This window comes from Gopherus evgoodei, chromosome 4 (genome assembly GCF_007399415.2).
Source record: "Gopherus evgoodei ecotype Sinaloan lineage chromosome 4, rGopEvg1_v1.p, whole genome shotgun sequence".
Classification (NCBI taxonomy): Eukaryota; Metazoa; Chordata; order Testudines; family Testudinidae; genus Gopherus; species Gopherus evgoodei.
This window is the reverse complement of record NC_044325.1, coordinates 45,691,053-45,709,234: the sequence shown is the minus strand read 5'-3', so window position 1 is coordinate 45,709,234 and position 18,182 is coordinate 45,691,053. Positions and strand designations below refer to the sequence as shown.

Here is an 18,182-nt window from a genome sequence, read left to right as displayed (position 1 = left end):
GTACTCCTGACCCTGCCTTTTCTTTTTCTGCCAACTCCTCTGTCAATAAGTCCCCTGTCACTACCTCCACACCACTAGCTATGCGCACCAGGAACTCAGCTCACACATGCTGCTGAATTGCTCAGCAGTGGTCCCACAGTGGAGCAGGAGACACTCCTGACACACCTCAGAGCCCCCTCTTCCACACCCTCTGCTACTCCATTGGCTTTCTCTCCATCCCTACACTCAGTCTCTCTGCTGCTGGCATGAGAGCCTTCTCCTCTGCAGCTGCTGCCATCTGGAACTGCCTCCTGCACCATCAACTCCACCCTTTTTCAAATCTCCCTCTCAGATGTTTCTATCCCTTGCTTACTACTTTATTTTTCACTCCCTCACCATTACTGGCTTTGCAACCAGCTGTTTCAATTTATTCACTATACGATGGACTGGATCCTGCCAGCGCTCTGAGCATGTACTGCCAATGACTTCAAAAGCAGTTCTGCAAGTGAAGGGCCTATAGAATGGTGGCCAGATGCCCTTATTTTCTGTCATTGATGGTATAGTGCTTGATGTTAAATCTAAAAAGCAGTCTAGGCTACACAGTCTATATTAAAGGTACCTGCAGCTCATGTTGATCAATGCATCAGAAATACATCAGACAGAACAGGACAGATTTTCAAGAGACCTCATGGCTGGACTGCCCACTGCTCAGCACTCACAATTAGGGTCAGATTTTCATAAGAGCTCAGCTTCCATTTAGGTGCCTAAAAAAGGACATTTTTCAGAACTTCTCAGCACCTCCTATTGTGAGATTTGTGGTTAGATTTCCCAAAGAATTCAACACCCAACATACTGGGCTCTTTTAAAGATCTGGTGACTTATTTTTGGCCTAAATGGATACTGCACACTTCTGAAAGCCTAGCCCAAAGAATTCATAAAACATACCACACAGGATCAAGTTGGGTTGTACCACACTAACCCACCACAGCCGGCCTCCTGGGGCAGGATGGGGAGCGGGATGGAGAATGGAAATGGCCCAAGAGTAGCTGTTTCAGAGACCCCACTTCACCATGTAGCGTTTCCAAGTGTTAGTTGATCCCTTCAGAGGTTTGTCCTCTAACTGCCAGCCATGCTGAGTGCTTAAACAATTCACCTTTAACACCTGCAGGCCATGGGCAGGGTTAGGAGTAAGGCTGAATGTGACAACAGCCATGGCTTTGAAGGGGATTTCACAACAAGCCCACAGGTAACATTTTCAAAAGTGCCCAAGTGGCTTAGGAGTCCAAATCCCATTGACTTTCAATGAAACATAGGTTCCTCAATGCAAACTGCCTTTTGAAAATGGGACTTAGGTGCTTTTAAAAATATTTCCCTGGTCTGCGTCACCCCAGATGGTCTACTGAGAATCCAGCAGAAACCTGCTGAGAAGTTCCTCCCGGAACTTTCCCAAACCAGGGGCTATGTGCAGCATGCTGGAGTCTGGATGGATTTTTACGTGGTTTTAAATTATTATCAGAAGGGTTTAAACAAGTTTTATTGTAAAATAAAGGGCAGTCAGTTGACATTTCTCATACTGTCCCCATGACAAACACCTTTAACAGTAATTCACATGTTCCGGGCCATGCCTTTCCTTTTCAAAAGAAATCTTAACATAAAGACGTTGCCCTTTTCTTACTACAACAACCAAACAGCCTTAGTTCTGACCTACGCCCCCAGTGTGACATGAGTTTTGAGTGGTCTGAAGCAGCCCCTACCTACCTCCATGGTGTCTGGGTACCTTCTGTGACCTTGGTCTCAGCCTATCTGGCTATCCCCCAGACTTCTATCAATTGGTTTCCAAACCCAAGCAACTGTAAGGGTACCTGGATGCATATTGGCTCCAACTCGCAGGCATGTGCTGGTGCTTTGAGATCCCCTTTGTGGGGAGCATGAAGGGTAGTTTGATGCTGAGTCCCAAAGGGAAGAGCCCAATCTCTTCACACAGTTACCTCTCTGGAGCAGTGTCGTCACCCACAAACAAACATCCCCATCATCATCTCTTCCCTGAAGCAGGACCTGGTTATCACTAATGTCACATGCAAGGCTCTAACTCCTGCTGCTCCCCTAACACCTTCAGAGAGGCACAGGATCCTGCATGAAGAGTCGAACATGCCAGGCTCATCTAGAGGGGGCATAAACCAGAGCTATGAACCTGGGCCTGTTGACAACACCTCCCAGTAAAATATGTCAACAATGTCACTCATGTTGGGCAACCATAGGTGAGTGAAATCTGCAAGTCAGAGATTAGACTGGCTAAGAGAATTAACAGAGTGCATACAACTCAATGATCATTCTCCCATCATGCCACTGGGAGTTAGGGTCAGCAGAAGAAAGGTCCCTACACACTGGGAAGCCTTGTCATCTACTGGGTAGAGCAGTGGGGACTGGGCATCAGGAGTCCACTTGTGTTCCCAGCTGTGTCCCTGACTCACTGTGTGACCTTGCAAACCTTACTCTCCCTCTCTGATTCAGTTTCTGATTCTAGTGTCTTCCCTGGACCTTGCAGAGTAAGAAATGTAAAGAGAGGCACGACACATACCATGCCAGAAATTAGTGAGGAGCTTAGAACAGTCAGACTCAGGAGACATGCAAAGAACCCATTTCACCCCTAGGAGCATTCATGCAGCAGGCTCAGCCCTATATGTGCCATCTCCTGCAGAGTTGGTCTCCATACAAAGCTGACCTTTTAAAGTATAGGAGCAGTAGATGCACTCGTGCACCCAGTGTGAATTTCATACCGCACGATGAGGGATTACTCCATCCGTCCTGGACACAAACAGGCTGGCCAACCTCCCACTGACAAACAGATGTTTTTTTCCTTGTGAAATAAGTTACTATTGGATCTCAGAGGTCTCAAGTGCGGGTGTGTAAGCTACAGTCCCACCATCGTTCACCCCCAATGAATCATACCTTGGAGCCAGTGATTCAACATGTAAGTATATGGCCTAAATGGAAACAGGAGGGCGGACAGGCCATCAGGCTTAGGGTTCCCCACACATTTCTATTTTCATGCATATGCCTCTTGCTCCTTATCGGGAAATTTACCTTGAAAACAGCCTCAGTGCCCCCAAGCAAATGGGTAGCACAATTAACAGGCAGTTCCTAGATACAACAACTGTAGTTAAGGAGCCTGCAACTCAGACCTGAGAAGGTGCCCCCAACCTGCCTGCGCTACAAGTCTGAAGATTCTCAGGGCAGAAAAATGGCAAAGAGCATCCAGACCAGGCAGAGAGTACCTGGATGATGGCCTGGCTGGGCAGATGAATTGCCACATTTTCCAGCTGGTTGCTTCTGCCATTGACAAGTGCCAGCAAAGCAGCACAGTTACAACACCTGCAATCAGTCGTCTCTCCACCTCTGTGATGTCTTGAGTCCCCTGCTTGGACTGTCCAGTTGCACGTGACAAAGGAAATGGAAGGAATGACATAGGCCCCGAAGAGATGCTGAAATAACAGCTATGGGGACATTTATTACCTTTTCCCCCTTTTTACAAGGAGCTCTCTGCTCTGGCTGCACGATTTCCTGACTCACTCACTCTCATTACACAGAATTTTAAGTAGTGTCTTAAAATAGTTTTGTGGGTTTAAAAATGGTCCATAACCTACATAATTAAATTTCTCAAACTTTTTATAGGCGAGTACAATGCAGCCAATAAATTCCAAAGAGGCCCAATTCAGGCACCGTGTTTTGGAGTGAATGAAAGTGAACTTCAGGGAGTGGGAGGAGCTGGGGAGGGAGCCAGACTGGGGTGGGAAGTGGTTAAAGGGGCACTTTGTCCTGGAAAGAGATTTTTGTGGGGTGAGGAATTTTTTCCCCACATATTGTGGAATATATGTTTTGGAACAAAATGTGTGCGTAACAACTAAGTAACCATATGGCTGTATCCTGACACCTCTCATCCGCCCAGCTTCCTATTCCCCCATCTAGCACTTGTAGCTCTTCCTTGTAGTATCAGGTCTGCAAGTTCTTTGTGGCAGGGAATGTGTCTGTCTATAGGGCCTGGGATGCACCTAGCACATTGCGGATGCCAAGAATAAATAAGGGACAAATCTGAGACAACCTACAAGACATTGGACTGTGAAAATGGCCATAAAAGGACCCTACCATGGGTAAAAAAATAGCACAACAGCAAGTGTTATTCAGGGCTTGGGCAGAAGATCATCCTGGGCCCTACCTAACACTCTCTGAGTTAATGGTCATACTGTAGATGAACAGATTAATTTTGCAAAGTAATCTAAGTTCATTGAAAGAGCAACTATAGTGTAACATGAGCAGATCTCTCTGCACCAAGAGGAACCAAGACACGATGTCTGAAATATTGGGTATGGAGGCTGCTCTCTTTCTGCCAGGATATGGTTGCAAAGCAATGAGACCCTATGGCTGCAGGAGGATGTCAACTAACTGCCAGCTTGGACTTGGTTACACAAGCAGAGGATCATTTCCTTCCTTGAAATATGAGGTCACCAAACTAGAACCAAGACAAGGAAATCAACGAAAGGCCAACCTGGAAAGCCAGCAAAGTAAAGGAGAACTGCATCTGAACTTAACCATCCTCTCCTAACCTCCTAGCTCTTGGCAATGGGAGACAGGCCTGGTAAGTTAGTGTTCTGGAATTTAATAGCGGGTAGTGAGTGGAAGAAAATAGATCCGGTACTCAGATTGAACAGAGGCAGTGCTAGGGTCAGCAAAGGCTACCAGAAGGTCCTGGGCTCCTCTGTGTCTGCTTCTTTTCCAGAAGGTTAGAATGAGGTTTAGCCCCAGTCTATGCTTACAATTTACACTGATGTAGCTATGGTGCTCAGCGCTGTGAAAAATTCACACCTCTGAGCACGGAAGTTAAGCTACCAAGCCCCCCGGTGTAGACAGAAGCAGTCTTCCTTCAACCTAGTTACCGCTGCTCAGGAAGGTGGATTGTCTACACTGACAGAAGAACCCGTTCCATCGATGCAGGAAGCGTCTATATGGCAGTGCTGCAGCTATGCCACTACAGTGCCTGTAGTGTAGACATATCTTAGACTGGAGACAGAGGCAGCAGCTGAGCAGCACCCGTGGGCAGGGAGATTGCAGGCTTGTTTGAAGGCACTGAGGTCTGGCTCGAGATTAAAATTCTGTGCCTGCCGAGCCCTGCCTCTCTGCCGGTTCTGCAGGCAGCAGGCTCTGTATTTAAGGGGCAAGTGCTCTCCAGATGGCTGTGCAACAGGACTCCTCCTAGACAGGACAGAGAATGGCCCTTTCCAAAGAGCCTTTCGCCACCCCACTGTCAACCAGGCTCATGACTCTGAGCAAGCCTAGTCTCTGTCACATCTGCAAATGCAGCAGCATCCCAAGCGAGGCCTGCCTTCCACATGGGCAAAGGGGTACGTGCTTTCTCAATGATCTCATTGGGAGGCCAGGTGCCATTAGCTCACAGCCTGAGACAGAGGGAAGCGAGCATGCTCCACGGAGAGCCTTGGATTCCCAGGGCTCACACAGGTGCTTACCTCCTCGGCTGTTAAAATAGTCAAGCTTGTCAGCTGAAAAAGGAAACCAGCGGCAAGAAGATCAGTCACAGGGGATTTTCAGTCCAAGTTGACCTTTAAGCAGCCAGAAAGACTCAAGATGCTATTTTCTCTCATCTGCCACCCAATTACAAACATCTCAGGAGAGGAGAATCTAGCACAGGCCCCCGGCTTTCCCTGCCCCCTCTGCTGTGTGTGGCCCTGGGCTCCTGCCACCCTGTACATCAGGTTAGTGCCAGATACATTATACCACACTGCCCCTGGGGTACTGACACAGCACATGGGCAATACTGCCCCAGGCAGGATGGAGAAGGTCAGACTGGCAATGAATCAAAAATACGCTGGATTCCTTGGCCACGTTCAGGACACAAAGCCACTTAATGCCAGCCCTTCTGGAGATACTGCACTGGATGGAAGCACCATTGCCTTGTGAGAACCCTGGCCAGGTCTCTGCACACTTCAGTGAATGCATTTTTAGGTTACATCTCTTCTCGAGTGCTCTAGGCACCTTCCAAGACAGCGATGGCAGCTGTGCGTGGAAGGGGAATGAGTTAGTCCCAAGGGTTTACAGAAGCCAAAAGAGACTGAGAGCGATGAATGGCTGGACACACTGATTTGGTGCAGGTACTGGATGAGGTGGGGTGGGGGGTATTTAAGAGAGATTGTTAGGAAGCTCTGTAGGGGCAGGGAGAGCCGGGGGGTGGGGGGAGAAGAGGGGTTAATGAGGCATTGCTGATTATGAAGTGATAGAGCTGAGCCAGGTAGAACAGTCAGCATACAGTGAACCAAGGGTGCAGCAAACAGGAGGCCTCCTGAGAGAAAAGGAAGCAGGATCCAACAGGAGGAGAGTATAACTCTCAGAGGGACATTAGCTAGAGCACAGACAGGCAAGGAACCAAGGCTGTGCAATGAGAATGTGCAGCACGGGCCCAAAAAAGCTAGGGATGGCATCAGCGTGGCAGGCAGTCGATGGCTAGTGGGAGCCCAGAGTTCTGCCTCCAAGAGACCCTATCTGTAGCATTGGTTTTAGTCAACAGGCCCTTAGTAAACATCCCAGGGATGGAGCCAGCCAGGGAGAAGCAGGCTGGAGTGTGCGTGGTTAATCAAAAACAGACTGCAAAATCCTCCTTGGACTGAGCAAAGGCTCCAGGCATGCCACTAAAACCTCAGCCTGATTTAACACACAGCAGAAAAGACCTGCTCCCCAAGAGGAGAAAGCTCTGACCCAGCTGCTGAAGCCACTGCCAACAGAAAAGCAGACAGCTTAGCCTTAGCAATGGGCTCCAGAGGAAAAGCACACAAGCGACTGCATCCCTAGGAGCAGGCAGACTGCTAGGTACAGGGTGAGGGAATGAGTGCATTTCTTGGAGCCAGTGGACAATGGCAAGGCCCAAGGGACTCTGGGAGAGTTGAGAACAGGGGTCCCTAAAGCTCCCCAAAGGGCGTTGGGCTAAAGAGTCCTGCTGTCCAGATATGTTGCCTTCAGATGATCTGTGACAGATAGTTTCCCCGTGAGTCACAACATTCCCCAAGGCCCGAGCGAGGGGCGCTGTGTTGCTGGAGGTGCTGTCATTGAGGTAAGTTGTGAAACCAGGATATTGCCCACATGCAGTCAGCTAAGATCCTACCTTGGATTGTTAGCCTTGGTGGCTGGGGTAATTTTCAGCTGGGGTAACTCCATTCTACCTTACTAGCTGTTCCAACTGGATACAAGATTCTTCTGCATTTAATGCGCTGTTTTGTGTTGCTGTGCACTGTGAACCAGCTGCTGCAGCCCACTCAGCCACAACTGAGTGATGGGCAAAGGGAGACCTCCAGACAGCAAATCAAGAATGTGTCTCAAGCCTGTTGGGATCTCTCTGGCCAAGAAGCACTATGAAAGTGTAATCGTGTGTAAGCCTCAGCTCCTTCCCATTTCCAGCCATGCCCACGTGCATTGCCACGGTGAGACCAGAGTCCATGGCAGACTGTGCCACTCCAGTAGAACTAGGTCCTCCTGGAGGCTTCATCAAATCTTTTAAATCTCTTTCCTCTGCATCATCCCCGATCTGACTGTGGTGAGGCCAGCCAGGGTTTGATTTCCAAGAGGGTTCCAATTGCTTTTACAATGCCTAAGGGTGCATCAGGGAGAATGGCATGTGGCTTGCAATACCATTCCATATAGCTAATGACTGTGGCTCCAACAGGCGGAGCAGCCAGCCATTTGCCAGCTATGCCTAACACGGTGGGAGGTCCGTGTGGGGAACATTGCAGATGCCAAGCCAGATACTACAGGCTCCAACTTTCCAGTACATTCCGATTCTTCTCTAGGACAAAACCTTGAAAAATGTGGGAGAAATACAAATAAAATGATAAAAAGTGACAGAGTCCTGTGGCACCTTATAGTCTATAAGGTGCCACAGAACTCTGTCACTTTTTACAGATCCAGGCTAACACGGCTACCCCTCTGAAATAAAATGATGGCCTTCAAAGAACGGTATCTTAATGAAGTTAAAACCTCCACCCATGTTGGAGGAGGGCGGAGAGCAGCAGGAGTGAACCCTACTGGGCAGGGAGTTTACAGGACTGCCCGATCTGGGCCCATTGCTAGGCTGACCCCCGGCTATCCTGTGGGAGAAGAGAAGGGGCAGAGTCTGAAAGGGGCTGCTTTACTAGTTTACTGCTCCAGCCAGAAACTCTTGAAAGCTTGTTTGGGAGGGGCAGAAGGAAAGTGGTTTCTCCCAGCTGTTTAGTCAGTGCAAAAGACAGTACACAACACCTGGACAAATCCAGCAGCTCTCTATCCTCGCAGGGATGCTCCCACAGAGCTCACCAGGTTCTGCGGAAAAGGGATGGGTGCTGTTTCTATCTTGCTAAGCTTCCCATTCTGTGGCCCCATCCTAGAAAAAGCGAAGCAGTGCTCTGAGCCTCTGCTGGTGGGGACAATGCCTGAAAAAGGCAGCACTAAGGGCATTAGGACAGGGTTTCTGCCAGACTGAGAATGGCCCTGGGAGGCAAAACCCATAGGAAATACAGTGCACTGGAAAAAGAGGTGTGTGTTGAGGAGGGGTCCATCTGCTTGGAGAAGCTTTTGGGACTTTATTTTCTGTTCTCTTGGGATTTCTATCACTGAGCGCTTTGGGGAACTGGCCTCTGTGTTAGTTTTTGCTGTGTCATATGGTGTAACACACACTTTAGCTGCAGGGAAAATCTCTCAATTTCTGTTCTCCTTTATCCCACGGTTTCAGTGGTGTGCAAGGGACACTGCACTGAGGCCACAGTAGGTTAGTGACCAAACTCATGCCCTGCCTGGGGTTTGCCTCTGTTGGTAACTTAAGAGTAAGACATAAACCTCAGCTAAAGACATCTCCTTTGCCTCGCTTTCTCCCCTTTGCACTCCCTGGCCCTCGTGCCTCACAGAGGCACTCCAACCCCAAGCTGGAAGCTAACCAGGACTCAGCTAGGCTGGTGAGTCAGCAGAAATAACACTGCATTGCTGTGAATGGTCCTAACACTCCACGTCCTGTCGCAGGCCTCTTGACCTCATGCCAGGACACTGTCTACATCCCTGTAACTCAGTTTCTTCTCCAACACAACACAAACATCAGCCTGGCTTTCAACCTCCACACTCCTCTGATACTGCTTTCCCCACAGGCGTTGACCTTTTCCCAGCCAAATCCCAGGGCCTCCGCTCTAACATCCTCCCCCTCAGCCTCTCAGCGACTTCTGACACTGCCACTGACTTTGCTACAAACGGAAGCTCTGCACAAAGGACTTCTGACACTGCCAATCACACATCCTCTTTCCTGCAGTCTTGCCCTCCCTTGGCTTTTGTGCCTCAGTTCTCTCTACCCACTCTGGTCATTCCTTCAGCATCTGTTCCAGGGGATCCTCCTTCCTGCCTTCCACTCTGCAAGTGGCTCCCACTGGGGTCCACATTTGGCCCCATCCTCTGATCCCTTCAAACCCTTTCTGGATCATCTCATCCACTCACACAGCTTTAATTACCCTCAGTACACCAGTGACCCACAGATCTACCTCACCCCTCCTGACATATCCTCCCGACCCAATCCCATGTCTCAGCCTGTCTCCAACATCTCTTCCTGGATGTCTTACCACCAACTTAACGCGGGCAAAAGCCACTCTCTGTGCACTCTTCCACACCTCAGCCCTCCTCTTCCAGGTCCCTTCTCAAACACACCTCTTTCAGGAGGCCTGGAAATCCGTGTCCCCCACCACCCACCAGAGTGTGGAAAAACCAGGCAACTGAAAATCACACATGCAAATGAAAGCTGTGAGGCTGATACACTGCTTGGAGTAAAATGCCACCTGGGCACATCCCAGCCCCAGCCTCCACTGGACATAGATGTGGCACTGTGACGTTATTGATATAAACTGGGACCATATAGAGCATGGTTTGCAACCAAGGTCCTATAGTGGCACCAAATCTTATGTAAAGGGGGTCATATAAAGTGTTAAAAACAAGGTTATAGGTTGCTGGTTATGATTATGGTGTCCATATGTATGTATAAGTTTGTAGTTGAAGTTATAAGTATTGGCTCTATACTGTCTGTATTTCAAATTTGTGCTGTGTTTCTGGGAAACATCCCAGACAAGTTGGTGTTAGCTCTGCCTAGCCTGCTTGATGGCCCATTAAGAACCATCAGCTACACAACTGACCCATTGAGAGAAGACAAATATGCTTTGTAACTCAGCAAAGTACGCAGGAACTTGCCCATGCGACTCCAGACTCCATTTTGCTGTAATTTTCCACAGTAAGAACAAAGAGGTTCTTACACCTGGAAAAGCCTATATCAGGCTAATGCCTCATCTCCATCTTGTCTTCAATCCTGCTTCTTACCTCTGGAGAGACTTTTCTACAAACGGAAGCTGTGCACAAAGGACTGATGACCCATCCCAGCAGGGAATGTTCTCCAGAGACTTGATTTAAACCTGCAGTTTATTCCATCACTGCTACAAGCCTGAACTAAGAACTTTGCCATTACTGCATGTAATTGATTCCATTTAGCCAAGTCTAGCTCTCATTTCTATCTTTTTCCTTTCATAAATAAACCTTTAGATTTTAGATTCTAAAGGACTGGCAACAGCATGATTTGTGGTAAGATCTGATGTGTATTTTGACCTGGGTCTGGGCTTGATTCTTTGGGATCGAGAGAACCATTTTCTTTTATTGGGGTGTTGGTTTTCATAACCATTCATCCCCAGGACGAGTGGCACTGGTCGTGATACTGGGAAACTGGAGTGTCTAAGGAAGTTGCTTGTGTGACTTGTATTAGCCAGGGGGGTGAAACCGAAGTCCTCTTTGGCTGGTTTGGTTTGCCTTAGAGGTGGAAAAACCCCAGCCTTGGGCTGTAACTGCCCTGTTTAAGCAATTGGTCCTGAATTGACACTCTCAGTTGGGTCCCACCATAGCTGCATTGTCACAGGCATATGAAGTGCCTATACCGCTGCTGGTGCTAGGTGAATGAAGAACAGCAGCTGGGCCTGATCATGGCAGGACGGGCGTGGTAGGAGAGTTCAGAGAGCTGTCGGCCTTGGTTCCATCCGATTCTCTGATGTTTCCCACACACTAATGTGTACCTAATATAAAAGCGGCAAGTCAGCAGAGACGTCCGTCTGTCTCCAGACTCAACTAATAATCCAGTGTCTCAGGCAGCAAGTCAATCCAAACAAGTTCTTCATTTGTCTAGCTCTTGCCTGGCTGCCCTGCAGTACATTTGTAAGTGTTTACACTGAGCTAATTTCTGCCATTTCCGTCTCTGGTTGCTGGAATGCTTGAAATTCCAAGAGCTGTCGAGACTGGGTCCTGGTGCACAGCTCCCCAGGACAGGAGGGCACAGAGGAGAGCTTTCTTGGAAATCTCCAGTGCCAGAGGAAAGCTGTATGTGAGCACGATGCACCACTGCTGTGCGTGTGGCTGACCAGGTCAATAAGTTACAGCCCAACAATATGAACAATATGCAGGGCCCAGGTCTGAGTCTGAAAGAAACAGCTGGGCTCTGAACATGGGATGTGGAGTCTCTGCTGGTGGGCACAATGCAGAGCAATACACCCCAAGCATCAGGTTGAAGGCCTCTCTATACCAGCACCTTGGGTGGAGAAAGGAGCATTCATAGATGCTGAGAGCCCTGAGGAGAGGAGGTATGGAGCAAAGCTGTGGGTGAAGAGAGGTTCCGGCACTTGGTGCCTCCAGGAGAGAGATGAGAATGTGGAAGAGGAATCTGTGCCCAACTCATTTCTGTCTGAGCTCTGGCATCAGATGCTGAGAGCAATACCAGGGAAAAGTACATCAGCAATTCAGTGGTACTGTCCTCATTCAAAGCACTGCAGCCTTCCTCCTGCACCAGCCCCAGCACGTGGCAGCTGTCTGGCTGTTCTCACGCCATGTGATCTCCACCATGTAGGGCCATTTAAGGAGCAGTAAAGCAAGGATGGATTCAACAGAGATAGAGACTTGCACAGAATGAGAGAGAAAAATGGAAGCTCTGGGCCACTCCAGCTAACCTGAATTTCTGCCAATGTACACAAGGGGAGACTATAGGCCAAAGCCAGGGACTGAGGCCGGGATCTCCTGGTGGCATGGGAAGGAAAAAGATGGGGGATGCATTCTTTGCTGTTGACTTTCACGTCCACATGGAATTAATCTGATGAAAGCCAAACAGGCATGCATCTGTCTGAGCTCAATCAACAGAAAAACAGCCATCTGAACCAGTATCACACTCCCCAGAACCCCAGCTGCTGCAGGGACACACTCTGGCAAGCCATGGAATTGGAAGCCACTGGGAGTTCATGGTTATTTATAACAGGGTAGCGCCCTCCCCAGCTATCTGCTAAGAGCACAGGTGGAGATTTCGTGTTTGCAGAGGTGAAGCCTGCTTCCTATGGGATGTCTGTCTGGTCCCTGCTGCCACTGATGGCCAAGACTTCCCACGCAGAGATCAGGGGCACTCCTGAGTGATAAACTCAAAACACATTAGTAACCTGGGATTCTCTCACTGACATCCACCTGCCATGCACAGTTGAAAGGCAGCACCCTATCCAGCCATGAAGTTCCCGTGAAAATCTATGGGATTTGTGTCCCCCCTAGTCCTTGCAGTTCTCTGAGATCCAGGGGTCTAACATGGGGGGAGGGGACAACAGCTGTTGGGCCGCACGCTTATAGAATTCCCTGGTATGGGATACCCAGCGCCTGGCGAGGAGCAGGGAGGTGGGAAGTTCTTACAGCCATCAGTAGCCTAATGAAGATGCCATGTGCAGCCCTGCTCTCAATAAAGGGAGCGGAGAGAAAGGGGAAATGGAGGATGTGCACAAAGAACATGGGGATGAGAAGGTGTGAAGACAGCAGTTATGGAGCTAAAGGTCAGTGCACCGCTAGAAACCAAATACGGGGGGGAAGAAGGGGGAATGTGTGAGTAGAATGCCTTTATGGTACATTTCCTTGTTTGTACAGAACCCATCAACCATGTGATCCTTCGCATAGCGCACATGCTCATGCTCATCCCTTGGAGCAGACTGGGGCCAGCAGAGAGAAACAGGCAGCAAGAAGCAGGGTCACAGCAGAGTCCCACAGGGCAAGGGAGTCACAGCAGCTCAGAGCACCTCAGTTTAACATTGGTGCCAAGATGCTGAGGCCCTAGTCCACGTTTCAGGGAACACGGCTCCAGCTAGCATAGCTCGTGACTGAGGAGAAACCAGTCAAGCATCTCACACAAAGGTCATCCCAGCAACAGGTGGCACAGGGAAGACAGAAAGATCTAAATTACTAAGTAAATGCACACAAGCAGGAGGTGGGCTTGACTCAAGGCACTGCCTGAAGGTGCCAACAATCCTGTTCCATGTAGTTCTTCCCCTTTACTCCCGTTGTCTAGCTCTCAGGGGTCTATTTCTGTTAGTCCCCATGGTGGGGGGAGGGGGAAGGAGTAGAGAGGAGGTCGTGCTCTGATACTACAGTGCCGAGCATGGACAGATGAGGTGAGGCTGGCTGAGGCAAGCAGGTGTGAGCTCAGCAGCACTGTGCCTACTGCACTCCACAGAGCAGCTGGTACAGGACAGAACTCCCTTCACTCAAAGGACTAACCCACACCTTTCTCACCAAATACTAGAGAACATCCTCTTCTCCCAGCTCCCCACACTAGGTACCCCAGGGCCATTCTAGTCTGGCTTCAGCCCTGCCAATAAGCCCACCCCCTCTCGGCACACCCTCTCTGACCTCAGTTCCACGGCACTCAGGAGCACTCACACCACACTGGCCTGGCTAGCTCCATCACCAGGCTTCCATTCCTTTCTCTGTCCATAAGGCTGACGGTGCCTCTGGGGCCAGCACGCTGCCTTTTGCGAGATCACCATGATAGGGGGAATGAAGCTTGTCCTGTGTCTCTTATGGGGGCTCTGAACAGAGGCTGATCTAATCCTAATAAGGAATCCTAGGGCACCGGCTCCCCGCTCTCGTAAAGCCACGCTAGGTCTGTGGGGAGAGCTGCAGCCTGACGCACGATATGCTAAGAGCAGGGACTTAGCGCTTGTGACTCTAATGCTGGCATCGCACTGCACTGAGCCTGGAGAGAGGGTGTCCCTGCCATCCAGCAAGGCTCAGGCAGGGAATAGGTGGAGAGGGCTGCAGAGACCTCAGCAGCCCCGGACAATCTCCCCTGGCAAGCTCTCTAGCTGCTTAACCACGGCTGGGATGGAAGGAGCCTGGGAGGCAGGGGCAGACCTGGCTGGCTGCGCACAGGTTTGAGTGGTTACTGGCAGCAGCTATTTGGTCACATGAGACTCTCCTTTCCAATGCAGTAATCCCCTCCCCAGACTGCACGCCAGCTTCATGCGCTCACCCCACTATGGGATTGAAACCTGACCTCCACTCAGGGAGTGCTAGGACCATCTTAGTGGCCCTGTATTTGCCAAGCAGGGGGGGATGACACCGGCCCCTGTCCTGGAGCACTGGGCCCCATCATGACAAAAGGGGAGAGGCAAGCCCCAGGCCCTGTTCCACTGAGGATGGGGGCGGGCAGCAAGCCCCAAGCCCCATCCACCATCCCACAAGCAGCATGGGGGCACAAAACTAAGCCCATCTTGCCAAGCTGCCAACACTACCTGCTGGTAACTCCGTGTTCCCACAGAGAGAGGGCAGCAGTCCTGAACAGTGCAGGAGTCATCCAGTCCATAGGAAACTCCCTCGCCCTCCCCTGGCTGGGGGACCCTTCCAGAAACCACAGCACCCCAAGGAATGAGCCCCACAGTAAGGGCCCAAGGTCCTAGCCTAATGGCTGAGGATTCCTCTATAACTGTGCTGGATCAGTCTGCTCAGCTCTTGGGACCAAAAAAACCTGAGCTGGATTCTTGTGTCCCTGGAACGGACTCCAAGCACACTCCTGCCAATTGTTTGATGTAGTGTTATTTCCAGAGCCCCTGCCAAGCCCACGCTGGGCCTAGAGCAGGCCCGTAACTCTATCAGCTGAGTCTGCAGCCTCCTTGGCTAATCTAGGGCTGCACCTCCTAAAACCTCGGCCGTTGTTTTCCTGTTTCTCCCTCCTAATGTATCTGGCATAGAGCGAGCCACTGGCTGCATTGAACTTTTACAGAGGCGGTTTGTGGGGAAAGTGCTGGGCTTCAAGTCAGCACCCAAACCAAACCGCTCCTCCCAGCGCGTGGGCTGAGGCTGGAAAGGGCAAGCATCACCCAAGACACCGCGTTAGACATGCCCTCCTTCCCAGAGGCTTTCAGCAAAGGACATCTACATTCCAAAAGGCCTGAAATGAGAGGGGCCTTGTGCTTCCTCAGCTGATTGGAGCAGCCCTCTGTTCTCTTTGGATCCCCTTGCTTTCTGTAGTGTATGTGGAGAAAGCTCAGCTCTGGTACTGAGAAGCCATGGACTGTCCCCATTAAAGTTTCCCTTGGAGCAGCACTTACCTGGTCTCGGGGGGCATGGGATGCACCGATTCACCCCCCAGAAGAGCCCCACACTGCCACAGCAATCCTCAAACTTGGCCAGGCCTTCCAGTGGGTTAGCACACTGCAACGGAGAAGAGGAGGCATCAGGATTCTCAGAGTGGGACTATGCCAGGCACCATTCACAGCCCCTCCATCCTTCCAGGGCAAGAGTATCCAAGGGAGGGCAGCATGGGAGGTGGTGTAGAATGAGAGGGGCAAGGAGGAGGAATAAAGTCATGGCTCACTGCAGAGGAGGGGAGCAGAGCCAGCACAGAGGATGACTGCCTCTTGCTAGACACTAACACAGCCATCACAGCAAAGCTCCCTGCAGGGCCAGAGCAGGACCAGGGACACAGTTTAAGACAGTAAACAGTCTAGCAGACAGAAAAACAAGAGCCTCTCTATGACTGCCCCCTTGGAGGGGCTGGGATGCTAGACAGAGCAGAGCATAACCCAGAGATGATCACCAAGCAAGGCCCAGGATAAGGCCAGTGCCTGCTCTGAGCCACCCGGGGATTACCCAGTGAGATGGGTGCACAGCTCCAGCCCACATGCGGAGCTTGTGGTAAGATGCTTTTGTTTGCTTAATGAGTCTCTTTCCCCTTCTGGATTACAAGCTTCCTCGCTAGAGTTGAGATGTCGCAGCCCACAGGCCAAATCTGGCCCCCATCCATCTGACACATGGCCACATGCCCAGTGCTCACATTCCAATAACCTCTGCTTCAGACACAGACAGAAGAGACAAATACTTCCTGCCTGGGCTCCTCGCCGTCACCCAGGCTGCTCGGCTACAGCTCCAGTTAAACAAGGCATGTTCCCAGCAAGCGCGGCCCCTCTTCCTACTGCAGAGCCCCCCTCTGCAGATTGATGGTCCCAGGAGAGCACCATCATATCTCTAATGGGGCCTCTTTTAACTTGGCCGCTCGGAGGAAGAGCCCCCTGGGACCGAGATCGGGTTTAGAGAGCTCTCCATCTTCACACAGCTGAATGGGGCTTTTCCAGTCCTGCATTCACATGTCAAATGTTTGGGGCCTGATCTCATTTATTTTTGCTTTAGGAAATCGCTGAGAATTAAATCCAGCTAAAAATGTTTTGGATGGAAAAGTGCAAATGACGGGAAAGGTACCAGGAATAGATTGAGAGCAAGGGCTGTATTCATGGTGCTGGGGGAGAAGGAAGAGTCCTGGTCCATCAGACTATAGGTCTCACTCAGAGCTCGCCCCTGGGAATTCGCAGGTGTTAGACTGGGGGCCAGAAATCTCCAATGGGGAAAAGCAAAATAATAAAATGCAGTCAGTGCAGGGGAAGGGCTAGACAACTCCCCAGGGGCATTTGCTTCCCTAGCTCTGACCAAGATGCACAGGAAGGCAACAGGCCATGAAAATCAGACTTTCACTTACTGTGTGAGATTGAGGGGAACTTTCCTATGTTTCCTACCCAGTAATCAGACAGTCTTGTTGTAAATGTTTCTAGAAGTAGGGCACCTATTCAAAGGAGACTGTATGTGAGAGGTGTCAGGGCTGAGCAACACAGGCACAGAGCACGACGGGGTCCAGGCAGCGACCCCAGGTCCCACTGGCATGCCCTCTTTTTCCGACTTTGGGTCACATCCAGGCACTACATCACTGCAGCTGCACACACAGCACACAGATGCAGCATGTGCACCACTCAAATGCACTGCATTCTGCACGCACAGCCTGCATACCAGCATGCCGCACACGCACTGCGCCACATGGACTGCAGTCATGTTCATACACACTCACTGCTCCATGCACCACCTCCCCCAAAGTAGGACAGGTGCAGCCCTTACCTGTCCATGCAGTGTCTCCCGGAAACATCTCCCCATAAGCTCTGGGGGCCGCTGCTGCTGGCCACTCTCTGTGGTGATGCTGTTGCTGTTCCCATTGCTGTAGCTGTGCTGTGGCCCAGTGGGTAGCTGAGACAGGAGTACAGCCTCCACACTGTTCTCCTCCGATTGGCCCAAGTCGCCCCTCACCCTGGCCACCTGGTGAATCTGCACAGTGGCCTCTGGAGGGTGCTTGATGTGGACGTTCACCAGGGAAGGGTTTAAGGAAGCTGGAAGATGAGTTTAGACCAACACTGACAATTCAGCTACGCTTGCCCAGGTGACCTACTTGGCACTGGGAGCAGCTCCTTGTTTGCCAGTGAGTCACTGTGGAGGGGACACTGACTGCTGAGGCCACTCTGGGACGACCACACTGGGAAATCCAGAGAAAACCTGTGTCATGAAGGAAAACGTCTCCCTAGTCTCCCAGCTGGGCAAACCCTGAAGAGCCTTCCTGCGCAACCTGAGACAAGCTCATCAAGAACCCACAGGACAGTGCTTAAGTGCAACACTCTTGGTTAATGTCATGCTACGGTGGGGGTAGGGGTTATATGCACAAGCCAGGAGAATCCAGTGTTCCCATTGCAGGCTTCGCACAGACTACACTCAGAGGCACATGCCCAGCTCCCACTGAATTCAGCCTTGTGGCTGCGCCCATGGCACTGTGGGCACCCGAACTCTGATATTCCCTGACAGCCATGCATTGAAATTCCTACTCTGAGCACTGCCTCAACAGAGCAGTAGGGTTTAATTCCTGTGGGTGCTTCTCACAGCATGAAAAAGGCACAGCACTCAGGTTCTGCTGCCTCTGGGTAGCTGAGGCCTTGCACACTCGGGACTTGCTCATCTGCATGCACTCTCACATGGCCTTGTCACCATGTGCTCGCAAC

The 18,182-nt window shown here is 50.7% G+C and overlaps 1 protein-coding gene across 6 annotated transcripts in view; it reads right to left on the bottom strand.

The window, feature by feature from the left end:
- LTBP2 (latent transforming growth factor beta binding protein 2) overlaps positions 1-18,182 on the bottom strand; it is a 128,433-nt gene that overhangs the window by 50,910 nt on the left and 59,341 nt on the right. For all 6 annotated transcript variants that reach the window (XM_030559159.1, XM_030559163.1, XM_030559161.1 and 3 more), the window contains 2 exons: positions 17,257-17,522; positions 15,426-15,528 (listed from right to left, as the gene is read on the bottom strand). In XM_030559159.1, coding sequence (XP_030415019.1) covers positions 15,426-15,528; positions 17,257-17,522 — 369 coding nt within the window. The remainder of the gene's footprint in view (positions 1-15,425; positions 15,529-17,256; positions 17,523-18,182) is intronic.